Genomic DNA, 20,473 nt, shown 5'->3' with positions numbered 1-20,473 from the left:
ACATATGTTGGTGTCATCATGGTTGAGTCAGCTTGACAGAATTATATATTATTTATTTGAAGATGAAACGTTCGTCATATTTTTACTGTTTTTCTCTATCAATATATAATGCTTCGTGTTTTATTTTTAAGATACAAACAACACAACAATATATTGTCCGCTGCATGATATATTTTTGGAAGGAAAGTAAAAGGTTGCATTACGTAAAAAACCGCAGATAATTTGCGAAATCTTTATCAAGATAATCTGTTATTGAAAAAAGGTTTTTAATTAAATACATTTACATATGATGAATTGTTTTTTGTATTTTCGTAATCCTTTTTAACAAGGCATATGTTTATTAACTGTTTAACATTTGCTAGAGCTGTAGTTCACTGACAGAAACACTGAACATTTAACCCAGTTTGGAAGAACGACGATTGCAACGGTCCAATATCACTACATGTCGTATATTATGGCATTTGATGGTCAAATAGTTTCTCATGTAGTTTCCTAGACTGATGCGTCCTTTCTGATCAAGAATTATATCGTAATTCATTATAAAAGCCACCCTCTGAGTTATCGTCCAAGCTGAGTCGTCTTTGTTTATCCACATTGTCACATGGTTGTACCGTGTGTCTCTTCAAATCATCATCATCATCATCATCATTATCATCGTCATCTAAGATAAACTGTGATTCCCTTATCATATCATATTCGACATAAGTTTCCTCTGTTAAATCTGTGATGAAAAGAAAATTACTTCTAATATAGATTACTAGTAGAGTAGTATTTGTAAATTTATACAAACGAGTTATAAAAGATAAATGAATACTCACCTGAACAGTCAACTTCCAAAGGCCTCTTTTTCCTACATATGCAATATGAATTAAATTTATGTAATAAATCAACATATACTCGGTTTGAAATGCTATATCAGGAGACGATTACCGAAGCAAATGCAAACACTGTGTGTGTCAATTCAATTAAAGAAAATTAACCATTTACCTTTTATAAATCCAACAAATAAAAGCTGCCAAAGGGATTCCCAACACAATCAAGCCAACAAATTCGTATTCAAAACGCGTTGATGCTGCTGAGCTGTCATCATGTGATTTCTGCGAATCTGTTATGAAATAGTTTGTAGAATTTCTCCTTTAAAAGGTTCCCTATATCACTTTAAGTATAAATCATTACATTACAAGTATAAATAATTATGGACATTTGAAATTTTTATTTCCTATAAAAATGATTATTAAGGATAGAAATGCCATATATTTTACAATAAGATATTTCTCTTTATTTCCCCTGGTAACTTCTACTTATAAATAAAAAATAACATACATCACTTGTGTTTGATTAGGTTGATAGAGAATATATTAAGCTAATTCATTTCAATTAATTCAATTAAGTAGTTAAAGCTATACACGCTATAATTTGCGTCAATTTTGAATAAAGGGGAAAATGTATGTGTTTGATTACTAATAAAAGTTACCTTTATGCTGTTAATTATAATGCTCAATTCGATCACGTAACAAATATATCAAATATTAAACAATAAAAAATATCTATTTTCCTGCCAGGAAAGTAATGCCTCCTGGTAGATATCAATCTATCACGTGATATCGAGAGCTAAATTTAGCCTATCATGCCAAAACTGGTGAAGGGTCAACATCTTCATAATTGTGATAGTTTCACAAAGGAAAGGATATTTTCAGTAAAGCATAAATTTGTCCGATATACGAGTACAAACAAAAAAAAAAAATAAAAGCCTGTGAGTAGATATGAATACTTCCTTTAAAAAAATGACGTAGGCCTGTGTTTTTCCCCTATGTGCTATTTATAGATCCTATAAGTGTTAATGCAGAAGTAAGGGTATCGTGAATGACAAACGTATTTTTCTCATTATACATGTATGTATTTCAAATTAACAACTGTTAAGCATATTAAAAATCAAGTTGGATATTTAATTTGGCAAACAATAACGACCACCTAGTTCTCCGCGGACATGCGCAATGAGGTCGGTTTGCTCTTCCTTCATCAATATTCATGAAAAGGTGGCAGGAAAATAAACAATTAAAAATCTATATCTTTGTAACGAGATGGAATTCACCATTGTAATTTACAGATTAAGGATAACTTTTATAAGTAGACAAACACATGCGTTTTCACTGTCATTCAAAATTGACGTAAATTATAGCGTGTATAGCTTTAAACAATGATTCAAAATAAATAAATAAAAAACTAAATTGAATTCGAAATTATAAATTGATATAATATTGGCATCAAAAACAATTTTGATGAATGAAAAAATATCCTATTAGTGTAAAAGATTATACATTTAGTTTGTTTATCTGGATAGTTCGGTTGTGGAACATAACATTATTTTCGTAAAACTACACATTATATTCTCCTAATTACAAACAACAGAAATAAGCCAATATCTAGTGCAATGTCAAATATATATCTGGTTGATAAACTATTTGGAAGGTTTTCATGATTTTGATATTTAGTAGTTTAGTGTTTGTTTCTCTTAATGTTTTTGACGTCTTTCTAGAAAATAATCATATGATAATAACTAAACTTTCTTATCACTTCGGAGGCTATGATTTAGACAAATGTTAGGCACAACCTATCATGATGAACCTATCTAAAGAATATATGTTTAGATTTTCTAAACTACTAAAATAGAATATTTTTCCTCACTGTTTTCTTCTTTTTTATGCATCTTTATAACTACTAGTATTTCCTTTCATATTCAATAAGATAGAGCGAGGATGAAGACAGTAGTATACATTTATTTATAAATTCAAGTTAACACAAGTAAATTGTATCGATTCGAAACGCAAAAAATACTTGTTGATAACTTCAATAAAAGGGCAAGATTTGATTTCATTAAAAAGTTGTAAATGTTTTAATGTAATCAATACAATTGAAGTCTTACTTTAGAGCATTTATCTGTCTCAAGGTTATTGCACCGTCCCATTTGGACGATTTTTATTTTTAAAGAAGGGATGAAAATTCTGTGACTCGTAGGTGGAAATTCTGAGATACTCCGTTAAATGCTTTATGTTTAAACCGTAATAAAAAGAAATACTTACCGCTACACACACAGGTCTGACTATCACAATCATCACAGGGACAGCGTTTCCTGCACTGAATTCCACAGAATCCTCTAGGGCATGACAAGGAACAATGATGACCAAAACTTCCGTTACAGGCTGTACAAGTAAAGAAGGAGAAAAAAAACTAGCTACTGTGGAATAATCTTAACTCATTGGGGCCAAATGTAGTGGGTTACTGAAATATAACAGGGTCGGGTGGAAGTAATTTAGGTATTCTCCTATAAAAACATAAGAAGATATGACTTTAAAGCCATAAATTCATGGACGATGTTAATTCGTAGATAATAATAGAGACCAACGAAATCTAATGAGTTCACAGTACCTATCTATCGATCGATCGATCGATCGTTCGATCGTTCGTTCGTTCGTTCGTTCGTTTTAAGATACCTACGTAAGCATTGACCTTCCTTTAGGAAATACAGTGCACAACATTTGCCTGCTCTTCAATAGAAAAAAAAACTTTAAATTAATTATCATCAATTGCAGTTTGAAATGTATAAATCTATAACAGCCTAAAACAGATTTTCTGAATATCGATTGTCAATTTGATGAGTTAAAATACAACACATCAGGCAATGTATATTACTCACTTTCTATCAGGGAAACAAACTCCATTCTCAGACTCAACGAATTTGACTGTCAGCAAAAGAATTAACGTTTCATTTATTCGATGCATATCTGTCAGCAGTCACATGTGCAATATCGCAACATATTAGAACCGTTTGGTTTCAAGCTGATTTTTGTATCAATTGAAATTTTTTTTCCTGTTTTTTACTGAGAGATATTCCAGTGTTTCACAACTCTAATTTTATCGAAACGCCGGTCAAATAATATTGAAATAGCATATGTTCTAGCGAATGAAAGTGAGCAAATACGAGTGATATTTATACTGTTTCATACATTTAAATTGTTCTGTATTTTCACAACTACATCATGTAATTGTAAATGAGCAAACATAACGTAAAGATAAATTTTGGAAGTTAAAACGGTCATGCTTTAAAAGGGTTTCCTGAAGACAATGTCAGCATAAAATAATATTATTTAAAATCTGTATTTTAAAGGATAACTTTGTTATGAAATAAAAATTTAACGAAACTAATATTTCTTTATTACTATTTTCAATGATACGTATGTAAAAAATGTGCAATTTTCACTTTTGAACCTATCAAATATTTCTGCACTTTAGAATCCCTAAAAGTTTTATACAAACTTTTTGAAAAGACATAAAACAAAATAACTATATACCGGTATAAATTTGGTATCCTTTATAAGGTCAAAATTTCTACGAATTTCGTTTAACTTGTAAAGATTCCGGCTCCGATTTCTCGAAGAAAAAAATCTTGATGGTTCATCAAATTCCCCTATTGCTGCATTTGAAACTGTAGACTTCTTTTCGACTTTTTCAAGACCAACGATCAACAGCTCGAACGACTGTTGATAGTCCTTTTTAGCTCACCTGAACCGAAGGTTCAAGTGAGCTTTTCTGATCACCCGTTGTCCGTCGTCCGTCCGTCCGTCCGTCCGTCCGTCCGTCTGTAAACTTTTCACATTTTCAACTTCTTCTCAAAAACTTATTAATTTATAAATGGTTTACCAATTTAGGTTCATTTTAAAACGAATAGACATAAATATGTCAAATACTAGTAACCCTTCAAGGGGCCTCATTTATAAAAATAGATTTAGGTTGTAGCAACTCCTATGATAAACACGAAAAATACATGCTTACAAAATAATAAATGTAGTTGTTTAAAAAACTTTGAACAGTTATTACCTATGAGAAGTAGAAAAGACATATTTTTATCAACAAACCTGTCCAGGAGATTCTTCTCGAGCCCTGCATGTGTTCCCGATCGGAAAATTTTCTCAAGTCGGTTTTTTCGATAAGATGCGCCGTACTGTCTCTTGAATTTTTGTCGACACAACATAATGATGATTGATGAACAGTGCAATATTCAACTAATTCTATGAACAAGATAGTTACTGTATTTATTATTGAACACATATGTACACGATTTCGACTCCTCTGTCTCTTGGTGTGTTGAATATTTGTGCATTTCTGACTAATCAGTCAGTGTTCATCTGCATTTTACACTGTCGGACCAAAAAAGGGCGATATTCTACCTTGTCAAAAAATAATCATGATCATGTCATATATATATATATATATATGAAAAAAAATCACAACACCGAAATAAACTCAACTAGTTTCATTTTAAATCATCAGGAGTTTGAAAACATGTTGCTAAGTTACACAAATACACATACATACGAATACATATTTCTTATTGTGACGTCATAAAACGCTAGTATTATGTTACGTTATGTAGCCGAATTGATTATGACGTCATAATATAAAGATATACATTAAGTACGGGAAAATAAAATTCTCCATACAAATAATAGAAATATATAAAATAATTACGGGAAACAGTTTTTATCTGATACATTATATAATTATTAGGCATTTAAAACAGGTCTATATTTGTTGATAAACAGTTTTTCTTTTGCCTCACGTTCTTTTTCTGTGGTATCCCTCAGAAACTTGTAAAAAGGAAAAACGGTAAAATTAGGACTTTTATTCCTTGCACAGTTCCTTATATGTTGACGGACGTACATTGGTATTTAGGTTCCCTGTTACGTGTGTGGATTTATACTATTTATTTTTGGATTACTACGTGTGTGGATTTATACTATTTATATATATATATATATATATATATATATATATATATATATATATATATATATATATATATATATATATATATATATATATATATATATATATATATATGTAGATAAATAAAGCCTTGGTACAGCAAAAAATACTTAAATAAATAAAACAGAATGCGACAGTCCAAATTAAATAAATTGTTTACTGTTAGCGCTTTCAGCCATGTCGGCTCTTCAGACAGTTTTACAAAACTGTCTGAAGAGCCGACATGGCTGAAAGCGCTAACAGTAAACAATTTATTTAATTTGGACTGTCGCATTCTGTTTTATTTATTTAAGTATATATATATATATATATATATATATATATATATATATATATATATATATATATATATATATATATATATATATATAGTTCCAGCTATTTATTTTAAGTGATCTCACAATTAATGACATGAAAACTTCCTCCCAAAGGTATTAAACATTTCCTCGTTCTTAATTCCGGCTTGATCGACAAAATATCTGATAGCTGTTTCAATATGTTTAATCATGTGATAATAAATTATATTATAATTAATCGCCCGATTTAGCGGAACAACAGATATTCCCGATACCAGATATGATTATTTTGTGTTGATTCGTGTAGCCAACCAACACTCGTAAAAGTTTGCAAAAATAAATTGCTAATTATCTCACATCACTGCTTTCCTGTTAGGAAATTTCACACATTTAAAATTGTAAAATGCTAACTTAAAACATCATGATACTAGAATATGGCATATGTTCACAAATCCTTAAACTGTGTTGCATTGTTGGCATTACTTAGTTTAGGAAAATGTCAATCTATTTGCGGGCCACCTGGGTAGGTTACCTTACTCTTCATCTTTCAAATTAACCATATGATTACAAAAATAATTTGCGATTGAGTTTAGGAAAAAGTTAACTTTACAGTCATGTTATAAATTAAATGGTACTTTTTACGCTGATACTCATCTTGAATTGGCTCCTTTGGTTGTTGTTAGAAATCCGCTGGTTGGTTTTGCTTTGTTATATAGATCGTATAGGTTAGCAAACTGGGATGTTCATCAAAGGTTTGAACAGTGCTCATGATAGAATTTTAAAACTGACTCTATTCAAACTTCAACTCAAAATTCTGATATATCTTATTATTATTAGCTTTTATCAAAAATGTTCCCAGATTTTGTTTCTCAGAAACCATTGCTTAGTTACAGTCAATTTTCCAGTAAAAATATTAATTCAAATGTTGTTTTCAAATCATTTTGTACACAGGTGACATAATTGAAAAGAAATGAAACATCTGATAAAGAATTTATATAAGTTCATGAAAATGACCATTTTATCTATATAGCAATCGAATCAAATTAATCATCACAATTTAGTATTTCTAAACATTGCTTATTTAGTCGCAAAGGATTAATTTCGTGGGACTTCCTGTGAACACGTTTGGTCCTTTCACAAACATGTGAAATTTGCGGCTGTTATAAAAAGTGATTAATTCCAATACATTTTTTCCTAGTATTTCATGCCAAACATGGTGCATTTTAGAGCTTCCTGACAAAATATTGGGTGCATGAGACACGAAGTTGAAAAAAATCATGGATACAAAAATTGAGTGTCCGAGTAAGACATTTTTGAAAAACCGTACAAAAGCTTAATTGCTTTTAGATATTGCAAACGATTAAATTCTAAAACAAATAGGAGAAGGGTTCTATCATTACTGTATTCATTAAGTGAGTCCCATAGAATAATTTCTGATATTTCCTTAGCTTAAAGTTTTTAGTAGCTAAAATGTCTACTATACTAGAAAATAGTAGCAGAAACTATTATTATTAACATATATCATAATGTAATTGGAAAATATTGAACTACAATCTAGAGTTAAATGTAATATATGCCATTATATCAGACAAATTTATACATTGTCCGCTGCCAAAAATCGGTATTCACGACATTAGTGTCGAAATTCACAGGTAACGAGTAAAATATGTGGCTTTGTTGAATCTATTTTACTAAATATACGTATACTGTTCCAAAAAATGCCAAAAATATGAACTCAATAATCAAAATAAGAATTGAAACACCAGAGGGATAAGGTTTAAAAAAGAACAATTTTAGCTTGCATACCGTTAATTTATTAACAATACCAATATGTTATTCGAGTCAGCTTTTTATTGTATTCAAAACAACATAATTTGTTTCCATCCTAACGGTAATCTTTGAACATTTTAATTCAATGAATATTATAGGAACATATTTTTTCTCTGTGTTTTTGTCTTATCTACATTTTATACAGCACATTCTACTGAACCCCCCCCCCCCCAACTTTAACATGATAACATTCTTGGCAGAAGACCCTAAAAAATGAAACCAATCTAAGAAGTCCTACTTTAGTATCTTGGAGGAAAAAACATACAATAGAAAATTATTGCAATTTCTGCCCTGGAAAAACAGATTATCAAAATGCTACAAAAGCTAACATTTTATATGTGATCTGATGTGTATTATTCTATATATTAGAGGTAAGAAACACAAAACTGTACCATTTAGTTTAAATAGAGATCATATCAAACAACAAAATGGGTACCATAAATTTAATTATACTTATACTTATTTGTGTAGAATATTGCAACAATAGATGGTACAAATGGATCATTAAAATGATAAATTTCAGTTATCATAAATGCACTATGATGATGTTGAGCTAAAAATCACCCCCCCCCCCCCCTCAAATTATGCTGATCTTACATACAAAATTTGAAGTCTTAACAATTAGTTTCTTTGTCTTAAAGAAATCAAATAAGATAAAAAATAATTTTTTTTAGTTTATCATATAAAATGAGCAAAAATATATAACATTACCGTTTGCTATTTATAGAATACGTTTACCCAACGTTCTTAAAGTTTTGCTTGGCTACGATATTATTCACGCATAGTTAAAGTTAAAAGATAAGAGTTCAATGAACAATGTTAACATATTTGAATTAAATTAATTATTTAAATTGCTTAACAGAGCTTTTGAAAACCGTTTGTAAAATCAAAGGATTTTATTTGTTTCTACTCAGAAAAGAATTGTGTAAAGAAAAGTTTATTTTTGTTTTTATTTAAATCACATACTCTTTTTGGGAGTTGATTTTTAATCAACTCTCCTATGCAGTCACTCGGACAAACCGAAAGTAAAACAGTGTTTGGACCTCAGCACAAATCATTGCTCCTGACAAGACTTAGTTCTTGAAAATAATTGATGAATTCGATGTAATGTATGCTAAAGCATTGTTTTTCAAGGAAACTTATTTACAAATACCTTAAACATAGTCAGATTTTAAATGGTACGAACAATTTAAATATTCTTTGTAGTCGTATGTATTCCTACGCCAGAGTTCAATATAGTCTCGTTCAACTCGACGCTCAACTGTCTCCGTAAACCCTTGTCGGAGATTTACGGTGTCAGCCGAGCGTTTGGTTGGACGAGACTAGAGTTCAATATTGCTTGGATCCATACAATTTTCGAGAAATATTTCTACCACTGATACATAGTTTGATTGAATTAATTTTATCTTTAAATATTATTTAACATGATTCATATGGAGGTTTCTCGACATTCTAGTCGAAAAAGTTCAAAAATTCATATTATAAAAAAATATATATTAGAAACTACGTATACATGTCCTTGTCATGCAAAATAACATATCATTAAAAACATCGACAAAATCAACTCCCGTCAGTTCTTCAGTACTTTGATTCTTCAAGAAATGAAAGTTATGAACTTTGACTAACTTAAATTTTTCAACAGTCACTAACTCTTCTCCATATTTTCTTTTGGTACTAGGGAAAATGTATCATATATGTAGTAAGAAAAATGAGAAATAGAAGTGTACGTGGATATATAAACTTTATGACTACACACCAATGCCAGCTATTAAATTACAGAATGTCCCCCAGGATACTTTAACCCAAACAATGATATCAACTGCAAAATCCCTTGTCGTCATCCTTCATACGGAGCTCGGTGTGAGAATCGGTGTAACTGTTCCAAGGAGAGCTGCTATCACGTCCACGGGTGTACTGTAACCAGTAAGCAGCTGTCTTTGTTGATGGAACTCTAACTAGATGTTTATTTCTTGATTTTGTTGATTCACTTAGGAAACTATTGAGAAAAACTATTGTTGTAACCTGACCATTTCGTAATCTGGTCAGCTTGTTTTAAAAAAGTGCCTATTTTTCTAAATCGTTTACTACGTCCACGGGTGTCCTGTGACGAGTGAGCACTAAGATGGTACAGTGTTAGTCTCCAGGGGTGTCCTGTGACCAGTGAGTACTGAGTTGGTACAGTGTCTCATTTTAGTCAAGTTCTTTTGCGTGTTTTTTTATTGATTTTATCATACTCTTCTACTCAGTTGACGGCAAGTATGTGAAAAAGTAGCTCTTGTTTGCATACAATTTTTAAGTATTTTATACTGAAGTTATGATTACTGTTTGAATAAATAGGTTTAAAATTATAATTTATAAAGTAAAATAAACTTTTAACAAATTCATTATATCAACTGATGTATTTACATGTATTTAAACAACTATATGTTAAATATATGTTTCAAGGTACCAAAGGAACTATTCAGAAAACATCTGCGATCCATTATTTAACCACAACTTTTCACACAGGTAAATGATTATGCAACGCTTTATACAAAGGAATTCAAAATGAAGATAGACTGCTAGATATTTGTATAATTGGACACTATTTACAAGCTCTTATTGTATTTAATCTTCTTTTTAAGGAACACAGGAATTCATATTCATATTATATGCATCTTATTTACACAATGAGGCGGTATAAACGAATTGTATGTTTTTCTTTCACGCATCTCATGAAAGATTTTTACATTCAATTATTAGATAACATTTGCCTGTTAACCATGCAGAGATTTGTTAAAACAAAAAATACCATTATTCATCAACATAATAATAGTATAAAAAAAATAGAAATTGCGACTGAAATCCATACTTTCAAGAACGCCTGGAATGATATCTCTTTCGTGCAATCAGAGTTTGTAGTTATGTTCGATTAGTTCGATCGGTTCCGCCATGATCCATTTCAGGTGTCGTGTGTTTTATGCGACGAATATATCGTAGAGGAAGACTTCACGCATGTTTCCGGGAGAGAAGTGAGTTTGTTGTACTTGCATGCATGTATGTAGTACTTTATATCCCATCTGTATATCCTGACTACGATAAAGGAGAGTGCGACAAGGCATAACACACCGGCTATAATAAGGGTCATCACCACGTTTTGATTCAGCTCATTGCAGTCGGTGGCGTCAAAGTAGACTATCGACCCCAACCCCCCCCCCAACCCCCTGTGAATCTCTATCCGTTAAAAGATGCATGTGTTAGAAATATTTTAAACAGTCCATAAAAACGTTTTTAATATCTTTCATTGTAAAAATCAAAATGTTCAGTGATGAGTTGAACTTTGCTTTACCCTCACGTATGTTTTGGTTTTGGTTCTATAGCTGGTTTGGTTTGTCCGTCACGGTGTCCAGAAATAAAAAAAAAATCATCGTCATAAAGATTGACAACCCAAGTACAGTTTATTTGTTATTGTTTTCAACTGGAGGATATTTAGAAAAGTGTTTGTAAATACATTTTCATTAAATATGAATACTATAAAATCTCACTAAAAGTGTTTATGTATCTTTCACAGGAAAACCCCCACCTGTTCTAAATTTCTGTTTTGAGCGTTATTATAGAAAGATAATACGGTGTTGGTGTATCAGTTCTGTTACGTACGTTGACGTCACCATGGTTAAGTCAGACTGACAGAGCTGCTGAGTATGTATCATTTATTTAAGGAAAATTTTGTTCCATTACATTGTAACTCTAGCATATTATAATATGTTATGATTTAACTATTAGAGGGTTAATTCAAATGTATTATCGATTGCTACATGTACGTAAATATTGCTTAATGTTTGATAGTTAATTTGTTTTCAGTACTTTTCAACTTCGTGATAGATAAATCACATTAGGGGTCAGTGGTGATGGTGGTTTTGGTTGAGGGGATAGGGGAGCAGCATTTCTCTTAATTGTTCAGTAATTTGAATCCAACATTGCGTATTGGTCTAACATATAAGGGGTAAATTTTCTGCAAATAATTAATTCCGTTTTTTTAAAGACGTCGGAGGAAGAATTAAGGCGAGCGCGTGGAGATTTGGTACTTGATTTACTGTTAAGATTTTCTTAAGGATTTACGAAGTGGCAGCAACTATCTGACCGATATATCTGGTGAACTTATTAAACACCAGTTGGTGTCGGTGAAATATATAGTGTGAAATATATAGTGTTTGCTAATACATATTTTAATAGCAGCACCACTTTTTATATTTTACTTTAAAATATTTTTACAATTTCAATTGCTATTTTTAAACAGGTGTAAATGGTGACGAATATACGAGTATATAATGATTATTTCCTGTTGCTTATCCATCCGCGTGCTTCAAATAGTGCAAGTCAAAATGAGAGTATACAACATTTATTTCATTAAAAAATATGATAAATTGTGATGAATTAAGCAAAACAACTACTCAATGGATAATCTCAAAACATCATTTTGCATTTCTCTACAACAGACACCGATTTAAAGCGGCGTACTAATACACAATGTAAGACAGAAAAATCTCACGCTGATGTCGTACACTGGACAAACCGATCTCACACCGGTGATAAAGCTAGAAAAGGAGGAAAGAAAGATGAAAAAGAAAAAAAGAAAAGAAAGTAGTTTAATTGATTATTGTTAGGACTGAATGCGTCGAGGTTATCATATTCTACAAAACTAGTGTTTCCAAAACTACAAGTTGTCCTACTACTTTGAAATACATTAAAACTGCAAATAGTCAAAATGTCTGGACAACGTTTGTATATGTCTGTATAGCTCGAGCAAATAAAGAATAATAATTTTAAAGTAAAAAAGACTGTTCATCTGTAGTTGTACAGGACTTGGCATTTTCAAATTATTGTCAAGTAGATTCTTAAAATTGGTGATTCTTTCCAGTCATGAATTATATCGTAATTCATTATAAAAGCTACTTTTTAAGTTATAGTCCGATCCGAGTGGTCTTGGTTTATCCATATTGACACGTGTTTATACCGTGTGTATCTTCACATCATCATCATCATCATCATCATCATCATCATCATTATCATCGTATAGGACTGACTGTGATAACCTTATCATATCATATTTGACGTAATTTTCTTGTGTTATATCTGTGATGAAAAAGAAAAACATCTAATATATATTATTCTTAAATTTATACAAATAAGTTGTAAAAGATAAATGAATACTCACCTGAACAGTTAACTTCCATGAGCCTCTTTTTCTCAAGTGTGTTATATAAATGAAATTTATGCTATAAATTAACATTTACCCTTTATAAAGCCAACAAAGAAAAGCTGCTAAAGAGAAAACAGAATTAAGCCGATTAATAATAATAATTCGTATTCAAAACGCTTGGTAGTTGTTGATCTGACATCATTACATTCCTGCAAATCTGTCATGAAAGAGTCTGAAGAATTTATCCTTCAAAAGAATGCTCAATATTACACTTAAAGTCTAATTTATCAATCATTACATAACAGGTATGAATAATGAGGGGCATGAAAAAATGAAAATAACAAACCGTGAGCCATCTCAAAAATCCCTGAAACGAAATACAAATTCAAAGCAGAGCAATACGGACCCCCAAAAAGATATAGGTAGAATCAGGTGCCTAGGAGGACTAAGAATCATCTGCTGACCGGTCACACCCGCCGTGTGCTCTTTGTCGTAATCGGGGAAAAAAAATTCGGAAAAGTGCGTTGACAATTTGATGATTGATTATGGTCTAACAATTAGTATGAATAACCTCAGTCAGCATGCGACCCAGTGGAAGATTGTATTTGCTGACAAGGTGGTTGTATTGACTATAGAACTTACGAAAAGATGACTTCAAACGAGACTGTTGATAGTCATGTTTTATCAACTTGTTTGTCAGTAGCTTGCCTCGCCTTAGAAACTGTTCATACGAAGAGCATGCCCTTGCGTATCGAATCAACTAAGAGACAAAAACACCATATGCAGGAGAGGAAGGTATATTGCTACATAAGTAAGGATCGCGTTTATCTTAAAGTTTTGTTGTTAGGTTACCATCAATGCATTTAAAACATAACCTATAAAAGTTGATATTAAGGATTGTAATGCTATGTTCTTTGCAATAAGATAGATTTATAACTTACATATTTTATAAATAAATAAGTTGAAAGAGTATATACTAAGGTATTTAATTTTTTTAATAGTTAAACAATGGCTTAAAATAAATTTTAAGATATATTTGAATGAAAAAATATTAATTGATATGATATTGGTATTATAAACAAATTATGACAAATAAAAATAATCCTAATAGCATAAAAGATGTTTTATTTGGTTTGTTTGTCTAAATCGTTCGATTTCAGAATAAATCATTATTTCCTTTAAAACGTTGTATTATTTTTCTTATGGGAAATATAAGAAATAAGCCAACATTCAATGCATTTATAAACAATTTTACAGTTACTGTACTATTTGATAAAATTTTCAAAGTTTTGAATTTTAGTGATTAGGTTTGTTTTACAAAATTCATCGAGAAAATAATCCTCTTTTTAAACTTTTCTTTTTATTGCTCTCCGTTTCTCAATTTTATCTTGCATTTTCTTATCAGCAAGATACAAATGTTCAACACAAAGGAGACGAGAATAATTATACTTAGAGGTGCTTCGCGGTTTATAAAGCGTAAACTGCCCCAAGTTATGTTATATCGTATAACATAGGTAGAAATTATATTCATTCCTTAAATAATGATTTCATACCTTCAGCTTGCAGCTTCTATTAGTTTTTTTTAAGAAGGATAGATTTAGTTTCGGATATTTAAAAATATTATCATTTGAAAGCGGCTTCAATGCATTTTCAGTTTTCGGTATTATTATCTCTATATGCATTATATGAACTCATTTATAAAAATAAAATTGAAATAGAATTTAATAGTATATAGAAACACTTTTAAAATATTTTAATGACAAAGTTTGCTTGATATTTTTTGACCTCAGTATTGCATTTAAACCACGTTTCATATGTACAGGGAAAGCATTTTAAGAGTGCAAAATTACGTAAAAATTACGTAAAAATTAAAAATATGTTCATCTCTATAGCCTACAATCATTATGTTGTGGTATATTTTCCACTTATAGTATTTTTTGACAATCACAAAAAAACACATCGGGTCATATCAGGTGTAAAAAAAACCACTTTCGTATCGGTTAGTTCCTCGGGTTTATGTTTCAGTATCTCTGTCACTTTTTCATTGAGTAATGTAACGCGCGATTCCACCCATTTATCTCAAACTTGTTTATTCGCTGATAAGAGCAATGTAGTCAATCAGAGTGTATTTTGCTATCCACCAATTTTTCCAAAAATATTTAGCGTTCATGACTCGTAGTGTCTTCGAAGTACAATCGGTATAAACAGCATTGCTATTACAGTGAAAAACCATTGGAGTTCAGCTTTCATTTATTAGATCATCCGATACCGTCAATTGAAACATTTGTCGAATTTTAAAAAGGACAATAGAGGGCAGCAGCGATTTCACAACGATTTTTAGAGATTTGGGTTTTCTCTCTCATCTAGAGAAGAATATTACACTATAACCATACTATAAAATAACGATCTGATTAAATCCTTACGAAATACTTCCTGATTAACAACAATGAGTTTAACATTTATGAAGATGGTTCACATATTTGCTTTCTCATCACGTGTTACTCTCTATCAACTTGCAGTATACATACATATATATATATATATATATATATATATATATATATATATATATATATATATATATATATATATATATATATATATATATATATATAACTCGAGTTATTTCCTAAGGATATAATTAAAACACCTGTTGCAAATAAGGCAGCCACATTTGTTGTATACGTTTCCTAAAACCAATGGTATTTCAAATAGATGACATTTTTTAAAGTTTGATTTAAAGGGTGTAACCGATCAACATAGCCTGAACTGTTCAAGTCCTTATTGGTATATTGTATATTTACTGGGAAGTATATCATTTGAAAATTCAAACCATATTCTGTCAAATTCTAGATTGCTGTGATTGAGATACATTCAATCTTTATATACCCCCTAGCTACTTAAAACAACTTCAGCTGTTGTTTGTTGAATCTGTAACTTTTTTGATAACGAACGTGTTGTATATTGTCTGTACTTCAGATTTCTGTACTCTGTAACTTTAAGGGCGTAATCTTTGTAAGATTTTGCTTGCAATAGAGGGAGAGTATCAAAACGTGACAAAAATAAAAAAGCAATAATAAATTGGCTGAATCCAGGTAGACTTTGATTAAGATTTAAAAAAATAGAATCTTGATAGCCATCTTCGATCAATTATACTAAACAATAATTTAAAAAATTTAATATATTTTTTATCACATGTGTATCACTATCAGTTTATCCGACTAATGGAATACTAAATTATATTTGTCCGATTAAAACAAAAAACAAGTCTAAGTAATTGTTTGTTAAAAAGCTATATCAATGAATTTTTGCTTCTCTATGTTTTTGTTAAAGCTGTATACGCCGTATTAAACGCTATTTTTGCGACCCAAATTTTTTCAGAATGATGAGCTGTATTAAAGAATCCATTGTGACGAAAACGACAGATTATTCATTGGTGTTAATTGAATACAAAGGTTATTAATGTGAGGAGAAAGGATGGTTTCTTATGCATATCTAAAAAACATTCATACATGTGTGGTTTTGCGCATGTATGCGGGGAAAAGTGTACGAAATTACAGCATGTTGAATAGACATGTACACAGGTTTGTTTACAAAATATAAAAAATATGAAAATAGTTTATTACGTTGACAAAATATTCTATTTAGGACTTGATAAGTTTCCATACAAAAGAATAAATGTGAACAATATCTTTTAAGATATAAACTACCATTTTCACACCTGGCCAGAGAAAAAATAAACTAGAACGTCATTAATACCCCTTTTTGGGGCCATCAATACATCATTTATGTCTGTCTTTTCTTTCTTTTGTGTACAAATGCGTTAGCTCATTACAGCATGCCGACAATGTTTTCGCGTTGACATCTCGTTCACATGCTATAAAACCTAATGACACTACGTGCTCACGAATACTTCAAACTTGGGTGTTTACATTCAGGACCAAAACTGTATTCAACATTTTTTTAATACATTTTAATGAAATTGTATAATTTGCTAAAAGTATAAATGATACTTAAAAGAAAAAAGCCTGATGGAATGTCGTTTCGGTGTTAACACTACTATTTAAAAGACGACATATAGTATTAAACTTTCTACTCAACAATAAACGTTTTTGATTAAAATATTCTGAATAAAAAAATTATACTTTTTTATTGGTTGGAATAATTAGAAAAACTTACATCAATTTGTAAAAAAGATACGCATGAATGTTGTCATGTGTTTTTGACATCATATAAACAAGATTTCTCATAAGGCGAAGGTCCCCTCCATTTCCGGGGCAAGAGGGGGTGTGGCTTAATATTGCCATACTTATGATTCATTCAGCAAATCACATAACAAAAACAAAAAGTAGATTAGGAAAAATAATCGAATCCTTTCTGATTGCATCATCAAATGTTTAACATCATATCTTCCGAAGTTTCTTTTTTCCTATCATAACAGTTATGGTTTAAACATTAATTCGGATGTATTTATCGTTTTTGATATTTGAGAAATCATCAGTCTTCACATATTTTACGAATTTCTACCAATATATACTACAACTTCATATTGATATTACAAAAATGATTATTTTTTATCTCTGTCCTGAATAACACCGGAATCAGTGAAACTGTTTCCAGGAAACTAAATATTTCACTCTTTGCATAGTAAGATTGTCCTACCGAGTCACAGGATGACAGGGAAATGTATCAAAGGGTTGGCTTCAAGCATTGGGTTATACATTTGCCTTCAGCTTGATATTTTAACATTGTGAATACGTTTACATATGTAACATAATGATTTTTTTTTGTGATAGATGTAATTTGAACTACTCTCGGGAGTTCATTTTCTAATCAATAAAAATCCAATCTAAAAAAACCCATACAGAATTCAAAGAGTGAGATTTCCGAGATACCTCGTGAACCAACCTTCGATAATACGATCATATGTCAGACTCTGGGCATGTTCGTGTTAAGTTTGTTATCAGATACTTACTGTTACACACACAGGTCTGGCTATTACAATAATCACAGCGACACTGATTCATGCACTGATTCCCACAGTATCCTCTAGGGCATGGCAAGGAACAATGAGGACCAATACTTCCGTTACAGGCTGTACATGTAAAGAAGGAGAAATCTATTTATCTATCTATTTATCGATCTACTATCTATCTATCTATCTATCTATCTATCTATCTATCTATCTATCTATCTATCTATCTATCTATCTATCTATCTATCTATCTATCTATCTATCTGTCTGTCTGTCTATCTATCATTTTTAGATACTTACGTAAGCAGTTACCTTCCTTTAGGTAATACCTTGCACAACATTTGTTTTCTCTTCAATAGAAAAAAGCTTTAAATTTATTATCATCAATTGCAATGTTAAATGTATAAATATATGACAGATTTTCTAATATCGATTGTCAATTGGATGAATTAAAAATACTACACACCAGGCATTATATATTACTCACTTTCTTTCAGGGAAACAAACTCCATTCTCAGACTCAACGAATTTGACTGTCAGCATAAGAATTAATGTTTCATTTATTCGATGCATATCTGTCAGCAGTCACATGTGCAATATTGCAAAATATTAGAACCGTCTGGTTTCAAGCTGATTTTTGTATCAATTGACAATTATTTTCCTGTTTTTTCTGAGAGATATCCTAGTATTTCACAACTCTAATTTTATCGAAACGCCGGTCAAATAATATCAAGATAGCAGATGTTCTAGCGAATGAAAGTGAGCAAATACGAGTGATATTTATAGTTCCATACACTGAAATTGTTCTGTTTTTTCACGCTTACACAACTTCATCTTGAATTGTAAATTAGCAAACGTAACGTTAAGATAAATTTTGGAAGTTAAATCGGTCATGCTTTAAAAGGGTTTCCTAAAGGCAATGTCAGCATAATATACTATTATTTAAAATCTGTATTTTAAAATGATTACTTTATTATGAAATAAAAATTTAACGAAACTAATTTTTTTTTCTTCAATGAAACGCATGTAAAACATGTGCAAACAAACTTTCACTTTTGAACAAAGCAAATATTTCTGTTATTTAGAATCTCTAAAATTTTTATACAAACTTTTTAAAAAGTTGATACATACAACAAAATAACTATATATGATAAATTTGGTATCCTTTAAAAGGTCAAAATTTCAACAAATTACGTTTAACTTGTAAAGATTCCGGCTCCGATTTCTCGAAGAAAAAAATCTTGATGGTTCCCTTATTGCTACATTTGAAACTGTAGACTTCTTTTCGACTTTCAGCTCGAAAGAGTGTTGATAGTCCTGTTTTATCAACTTGTTTGTCAGTAACTTGCCTTGTTTCAGAAATTGTTTATACGCAGAGCATGTCCTTGCTATCCAATTAACTCCATATGCATGTGATGAAGGTATAAAAGTAAGGAAAGTTGACGATTGAAAATTGAATTTTTCATAAGGTTTTGTTGTTAGGTTACCGTTTTCTAGTAAAATATCTAAGTATCAAATAAATGACTCAGACTCTGTGATATCTTTAATTTCACGTTCATTGGGATACATGTATATCGAGTCGACGTAGGAATGGAAATAACAATTTTTAATTGATAATACGTCGTCGATTTAACCAAATTGTTGATTTAAAGGCTACAGGGAGCAATTTTTTTTCTCACGTATAAGTCTTTGAATAAATTCTGCTTCAAATGAATATAGAAATAGATTTGCTAGCGATGAAAAAAAATCTCTTGGCACCTTTGAACTTAAAAGAATGCATTCAGACTGTTCTGTCCTATCATCTTTATGAATATGAATTCTTATGTAAAATATATAAGTATGCTTAATTGAACAGTCATGATACACGATACCCCTGATCTTTGCATGACTATCTGCGATCATGATATTTATGGAGTTCCGCCAGTGTCCATCAGAACACGCTCCCACAGCTTTGCTAGTTTGCTTTTATTGAACACAGAACAAGCTAGGCAACAGTTCACAATTTATTATCTGCCAGCACAGAATCAATATACAGATAAATGTCAATGTCTATATGACAAAAGCAAAAACATGTTAACCACAAAGTCCATGGGTGTTGGAGAAAGGCCACACTGTCCTTGCTCTGATATGGAAGGTCTGGGGGTCCACCGAAATACCAACACGCAAAAGGTGCATAACGGGCAAGCCGGGGGCCTTGTGTTGATCACAAGTGCCAGAGATGTCCCATGCTTGATAAATGACATGTGGACGGGGATGACTCAAGACATAACTGTTTACCCGGTTTTCCGGTGATTGCTCCCTGGTATATACTCGTACTTGCTAACCTTTAGTACACCCGGTGAGCCTCCTCCCCCCTCTTTGTTAGAAGGT

The 20,473-nt window shown here is 31.0% G+C and overlaps 1 protein-coding gene across 2 annotated transcripts; it reads right to left on the bottom strand.

Moving 5' to 3' along the window:
* Positions 1-242: 242 nt before the first annotated feature.
* Positions 243-18,843, bottom strand: LOC117680581 (uncharacterized). 2 transcript variants are annotated; one of them, XM_066080608.1, is made up of 6 exons: positions 18,591-18,843; positions 18,404-18,453; positions 3,081-3,200; positions 988-1,105; positions 819-850; positions 243-721 (listed from the first exon to the last, which is right to left on the bottom strand). In XM_066080608.1, exons 1-6 carry the CDS (start codon positions 18,674-18,676, stop codon positions 516-518), a joined length of 612 nt encoding a protein of 203 aa, XP_065936680.1. In that variant the 5' UTR covers positions 18,677-18,843; the 3' UTR covers positions 243-515. The 2 variants fall into 2 exon arrangements, with proteins under 2 accessions (XP_065936680.1, XP_065936681.1); XM_066080609.1 differs by lacking the exons at positions 18,404-18,453; positions 18,591-18,843 and adding exons at positions 3,496-3,545; positions 3,695-3,842.
* Between the last annotated feature and the right edge of the window lie 1,630 nt (positions 18,844-20,473).

This window comes from Magallana gigas, chromosome 3 (assembly GCF_963853765.1).
Source record: "Magallana gigas chromosome 3, xbMagGiga1.1, whole genome shotgun sequence".
Classification (NCBI taxonomy): domain Eukaryota; kingdom Metazoa; phylum Mollusca; class Bivalvia; order Ostreida; family Ostreidae; genus Magallana; species Magallana gigas.
Note: the sequence above shows the minus strand (reverse complement) of the source record. Positions and strands in the feature narration are given on the sequence as shown.